Source organism: Arvicanthis niloticus, chromosome 16, assembly GCF_011762505.2.
Source record: "Arvicanthis niloticus isolate mArvNil1 chromosome 16, mArvNil1.pat.X, whole genome shotgun sequence".
In the NCBI taxonomy this organism is placed as follows: Eukaryota; Metazoa; Chordata; class Mammalia; order Rodentia; family Muridae; genus Arvicanthis; species Arvicanthis niloticus.
In genome coordinates, this window is record NC_047673.1 from 19,058,747 (window position 1) to 19,064,697 (window position 5,951).

At 60.2% G+C, this 5,951-nt stretch overlaps 1 protein-coding gene across 2 annotated transcripts; it reads left to right on the forward strand.

The window, feature by feature from the left end:
• Window positions 1-1,166: 1,166 nt before the first annotated feature.
• Znf703 (zinc finger protein 703) lies at window positions 1,167-5,490 on the forward strand. 2 transcript variants are annotated; one of them, XM_034520868.2, is made up of 2 exons: window positions 1,167-1,649; window positions 2,297-2,593. In XM_034520868.2, exons 1-2 carry the CDS (start codon window positions 1,404-1,406, stop codon window positions 2,423-2,425), a joined length of 375 nt encoding a protein of 124 aa, XP_034376759.1. In that variant the 5' UTR covers window positions 1,167-1,403; the 3' UTR covers window positions 2,426-2,593. The 2 variants fall into 2 exon arrangements, with proteins under 2 accessions (XP_034376759.1, XP_034376758.1); XM_034520867.2 differs by lacking the exon at window positions 2,297-2,593 and adding an exon at window positions 2,614-5,490 and having other exon boundaries at window positions 1,193-1,649.
• The last annotated feature ends 461 nt before the right edge of the window (window positions 5,491-5,951 follow it).

The following is a 5,951-nucleotide window of genomic DNA, read 5'->3' on the forward strand; positions in this document are numbered from 1 at the left end:
ACTGACAAATCACGACCGGAAAATGGTATTGAAAAGGAACCAGCGCGCCTCCACTGGCCACTGAGGGCACGCAAAAGTGGTCACTCCAGAGCTGGGACACAAAGGACCAAGCTCAGCTGACTGAGCCAAGGATCTAGAACTTTATGGTCATGACTATGTAAAAATGACTATGTAAAAATCTCTGCCAAATGTAAATACATACTTTTCCGGAAGGCTTGGGGGAATCCGAGAGGGTACTGTTGTTATTAAATAAAAAGGTCTTATTTCGAAATTTCCCTTGGGGGAAACCAATGGAGCAGTCTCCGGAGTTTGTGTTGCCCGGCAGTGCTGAGACCCCCTCCTGTAAGACATCGGCCTCTACTTTGATGCTACCTCCAACCACTTCGGCGCCAAACAGCAGCTTGTCACAGCACAATGAGGTGGCTTTACGACTTTAAACGGGACAAGAACCCTGAGACACACCTAAACACAATCTATAATTCAGGGCGCCCCTGGGGCGTTCCAGTAGCTTTGAGGCGGCGACGCTCCTTGGCCAGGGAGCCAAACCTTCAACCATGCTTCACCTAGACTGTCTCACCGGGAAGGGAGTCCTTCAATTTCCAGTCTGACTGGACAGGCTCAAAGTACTTGGAAGGGCTCAGGCAGCGCCCAGGGAATAGTAGATACCCCCAAGGCTTCGACGCTTCCAAGTGAACACATCCGGGAGAGGCCAATTAGGGGAAAGAGAACCGGCCGAAGCAGCTCGGGGAAACAGCCGAGCTCCCGAGGCGTAGCCCGCCCCCAGGCGGCCCCAGGGAGAGGCTTGGATCCCTGGACCGGAGCAGGCGCCGTGCGTTCCCACCCCCGTCTCCATCCAAGACACTAGTGGGAAGCAGCGGGCATCAGGAGAGCCAGCGCTGGAGAGGGCGCAGAACCCGTGTCCAGAAGCCCCATCCCTTGTGTGACCCATTGGCTAGGCCAGCCGGGCACAACCGGCAAAGGGGAGCAGATTCAGCGCCCGGCGAAGGCCAGGAGGCGGCGACGGGCTGGGGCGCTTTAAGACTCTCCCCGCCCACCGGCGGCGCCCGCCTCCGCCCTCCGCTCTCCCCGCCCCGGGGTCCGGGAGAGAGCTGCGATTGGGCGGGCGCGGCGATCCCTTTGAAGTGTGGCTGCAGATCGCGGCTATTTGACGTGCAGCTCGCGGAAGGCGAAGGTTTTTGTGTTGCTCGCCTGGGCTAGCGGCGGCGGCGGCGGCGGCGGCAGCGGCGGCAGCGGCGGCGGAGGTGGAGGAGGGGAGGCGGCACGGAGGCGCAGCGGCTGCTGCACAGCGATCGACGCAGCGGAGCGAGCCCACCCCCCCCGGGAGCTCGCCTCCCGGAGCTTCCCCTCCCGCCCCGCCCCCCCAGTGGCGCTGCCTCCACCAAATGAGCGATTCGCCCGCTGGATCTAACCCAAGGACACCCGAAAGCAGCGGCAGCGGCGGCAGCGGCGGCGGCGGGAAGAGGCCGGCGGTGCCGGCAGTGGTGTCCCTCCTGCCCCCGGCGGACCCCCTGCGCCAGGCGAACCGGCTCCCTATCAGGGTCCTGAAGATGCTGAGCGCTCACACCGGTCACCTCCTGCACCCGGAGTACCTGCAACCGCTGTCCTCCACTCCCGTCAGCCCCATTGAGGTCAGTCTCCGGGCGCTGCCCACCCAGAACTGAACCCACTCCACCCATGCTGGGCCCATGGCTCTGCTCCCTGCCCCCCCCCCCCCGTAGCTTAGTGCGACTCGAGGCCCGAAGCTGGCCACGCTGGCGGACCTCCTGGGGAGGAACCGGAGGCAGCAATCAGACCCCTCCAAGGTTCTCCCTAGACTCCTGGGTGGAAGGTGTTTGCCCACTCGCCCTTTGGAGCTGCGTGTTTTCTATCGGACTGGATTTGCTCTTGTAGTGCCCAGAGTCCTTTACTTTTCCTCTGGCCCCTTAGAGTCCTGTCCAAAGACGGCTCCTGGGCGTCCCTCGCCTCCACCCCGACCTGATCTCTTGGAAGCCACCCTCGTCCTTCTGCATCTTTCCTGGCCTGTTGGGGCACAGTGCAGAAAACCAGGCACTCGCGATCCTGGGTCTTTCTTCATCTTACTTCTCTGGGTGTCCTCCCCGGGAGGGAGGGAGAGAGGGAGGGAAGGAAAGAGGGAGGGGCTACTCACAGGGCCAACTGCGGCTCTGCCTTTAGAAGGCGCCTCTCCCTGCTCTTACCCCGAGCGCCATCACCAGAAACCCGTCCCAAACGAAGTTCTCCCAAACTAAAGGCTTAAGTTTTTCCCTGGTCCAAAAAGATGGGGCAGTTAGCCGGAAAGGAGCGAATCACCACCCCGATTACCGAGAAGTCACCTTTAACCGGGAAGGCCGTGGTTGAGCCGTTTCTCCGGCGCGCCAGCAGCGCCCGTGACACACTCAGGGACTAAACCCACAAACCAAGTGCCATTTCTGCCCAGCTGCTCCACCACAGCCAGGTCTTCTTTCGGCGACCCTCTTCACTAGGCCTCCCATCGCCCCCACCCCACCCCAGTGCTCGGCTCTGCCTCTCCGCGCGCTTAGTGGGTCTCCTAATCTCACCCCCTTCTCCCTCCCACTTTGCCACTGTCTCCCGCAGCTGGACGCCAAGAAGAGTCCCTTGGCTCTGCTAGCCCAGACCTGCTCGCAGATCGGCAAGCCCGACCCGCCGCCCTCGTCCAAGCTCAACTCCGTAGCGGCGGCGGCGGCGGCGGCGGCCAACGGGCTGGGATCCGAGAAAGACCCGAACCGCTCCGCCCCCGGCGCCGCCTCCGCGGCCGCGGCGCTCAAGCAGCTGGGGGACTCGCCCGCCGAGGACAAGTCGAGCTTCAAGCCCTACTCTAAGGGCTCCGGCGGCGGCGGCGGCGACTCCCGCAAAGACGGCGGCTCCTCGTCGGTGTCCTCCACCACCTCTTCGTCCTCCTCGTCCCCCGGAGACAAGGCGGGCTTCAGGGTCCCCAGCGCCACCTGCCCTCCCTTTCCCCCGCATGGAGCAGCCGTCTCCACCTCATCAAACTCGTCCTCGCCGGGCGGCTCCCGCGGAGGCTCCCCACATCACTCAGACTGCAAGAACGGCAGCGGCGGGGAACTGGACAAGAAAGACCAGGAAGCCAAACCCAGTCCCGAGCCAGCCGCTGGGAGCCGAGGCAGCGGCGGGGACTCGGCTCACGGTGGCCCGGAGGCCACCGCATCAGGGCGCAAGTCAGAGCCGCCCTCCGCCCTGGTGGGGGCGGGCCACGTGGCTCCAGTGTCACCCTACAAACCAGGCCACTCGGTGTTCCCACTCCCGCCCTCCAGCATCGGTTACCACGGCTCCATTGTGGGCGCCTACGCCGGCTACCCGTCTCAGTTCGTGCCTGGCCTGGATCCTAGCAAGTCTGGTTTAGTGGGAGGTCAGCTGTCCGGGGGCCTGGGCCTGCCACCCGGCAAGCCCCCCAGCTCCAGCCCGCTCACCGGGGCCTCCCCACCCTCCTTCCTGCAGGGATTATGCCGTGACCCCTACTGCCTAGGAGGCTACCACAGCGCCTCGCACCTCGGCGGCTCTAGCTGCTCCACTTGCAGCGCGCACGATCCGGCCGGGCCTAGCCTTAAGGCCAGTGGCTACCCTCTGGTGTACCCCGGGCACCCCTTGCAACCTGCGGCGCTCTCCTCCAGCGCCGCCCAGGCCGCGCTCCCGGGCCACCCTCTCTACACCTATGGCTTCATGCTGCAGAACGAACCGCTGCCACACAGCTGCAATTGGGTGGCGGCCAGCGGGCCCTGCGACAAGCGCTTTGCCACTTCCGAGGAGCTGCTCAGTCATCTACGGACTCACACAGCCCTGCCGGGCGCAGAGAAACTTCTGGCCGCCTACCCCGGGGCCTCGAGCTTGGGCAGTGCCGCGGCCGCAGCTGCAGCCGCAGCCTCTTGTCATCTGCATCTCCCCCCGCCCGCTGCCCCAGGCAGCCCCGGGTCGCTGTCATTGCGGAGTCCACACACTTTGGGGCTAAGCCGATACCACCCCTATGGCAAGAGCCACTTATCTACAGCTGGGGGCCTGGCAGTGCCGTCCCTTCCCACAGCCGGACCCTACTACTCGCCATATGCACTGTATGGACAGAGACTAGCCTCCGCCTCGGCGCTTGGATACCAGTAACCACAGCTCTGGCCCCTCCCAGCCCGTCCCCACCCACCCCTTTCTCTCTTGTCCCACTGCCTTCGACGCTGCAACCTCCACTACCGCTTACCACCCCTACCAGGATCCAGCCCAGCCCCTCCCCCACCGGACTGTGTATTTATTTACTATAAGGTTAGCTTACAAGCTGGGAATATAAGTGCATTAATGACCACATGAGTCAATGGTATGCAAAAAGTCTGTCTCCCTCCCCCCAAATAATAATATTAACCACCCAGGTAACTCCATGATTTCCCCCTCTCCCTTCTTTTTTATTTTCTTCTTCTTAGGTATATGTTTTAAGGTTTTTGGGTTGTTTGGTTTTGACTGATTTGGTATTAAGGGAGAGTTCTACACTTTTCGTTTCCCCATCTTGGGAAGTCTCTTGCATGAGTCTTAACTGTTAAAACTGCGTTACTTCCCTTTTTCTAACACCCCATCTTGTTTCCTTCCATGTGAGGTTTTAATTTTTTTTCTTTGTAAAAAAAAAAAAAAGTAACAATTTAGGGGGGTTCAAGGGGGACAACCTTGGTGGCCAGAGGTCTTGAGCTCTGCAGAACCAGAATTCTGCTGTGCTGTGTGGTTCTACAGAGCAACCCCCCTCTTCCCCACATGAGCACTTGGTTCTAGGCCCTGAACCCTCAAATCAAATCATAGCCTTGACCCTCCAGAGTGCTCAGCTCCGGAAGTCCCAGTGCCACCAGCGGTGGCCCAAGTGGCCTCCAACTGAGCCTGCCATGTCTTCTACCTTCCTGGCCCCTCAGGGACCCACACCTTGCAGTGCAGTCAGATTGCGGCTGACAGGGACCTGACACGTCCAATTAAATGTCTTTAGAAGGCCCCGCTGGCACGAAATTGCTCTTTATATTTTGTGAAGTACCTTATCGTTACTATTTTTTTTTTCCTCTCCCTAGTTGGGACTGTGACCCGCCCCCTCCCCTGGCGATAGGGGCGGGGTCGGGGATCCTTGATGGATCCCTCCAAAGCAGACTAGTCCTCGAGTCAGCAGACCAGACAACGTTAGTAGCTCTGTTGGGGGCAGGCTGGGGACTCAGGGAGCCCATGGATCACAGCACTCCCTTCGCCATGTCCCATACCTGAGCCAGCAATCGCCAAAGCTGGCCCTGGGTTCCCCCGGGTTCCTGCGGTGGCTAGGATTAAAGACTTAACACAAGTCTTCTCCCCAACACCTTCCCTCCCTCCCGGTCTTACGCAGCAGCGCCGGGGCTGCGGGGCCTCGGCTGCGGGGCCTCTTGTGGGGTGAACAGAGCTCTCCCTTGCTAAGACTATTTTGTTAATAAATGGAATACTTGGCTATATTCACACCGTGGTGTGTTTCTCTCTTGCTTCACCCATGGTCCCACTTCCAGACACCTAAACAGATACCCTTGTTATGTCGAGGGTTTTTTTTTTCCCCCTTTAAAATCTTTAGGATTTCCTTCTGAGACTGCGGTTAACCTTTCCTCTAGGAGGAGACTTAGACCAATGTATTACAAATTACATAAAACCATCTTTACACCCCACCCCATCCTCCAATTTAATTGTTTGGCTCCCAGAGATACTTCAAAGGCCTTGGCATTTCCTGGGGTGCAAAGTGGAGCGAGGGCGCATGTGAAAGTGGCTCTTCCTCTGGGCGGGAATTCAAGGGCTACAGGATGAGAAAGGGAACCAGGAAGGGGCTCACGCTGACTCCTGAAGCCTTATCCCAAGCCCGGCTGGAGGGTGAGCAGAGACGTGCCTCTGGCGCCATCTAGTGGCCATACGGAGGACTACGTGCTCAGAGG

What these genes read in the sequence shown, in the direction of transcription:
- Znf703 (XM_034520867.2), top strand. Translation starts at nt 1,404, where the DNA reads ATGAGCGATTCGCCCGCTGGATCTAACCCAAGGACACCCGAAAGCAGC. An exon ending in CTCCCGTCAGCCCCATTGAG is followed by an intron (nt 1,650 to 2,613) that starts GTCAGTCTCCGG and finishes TGTCTCCCGCAG; the next exon opens with CTGGACGCCAAGAAGAGTCC.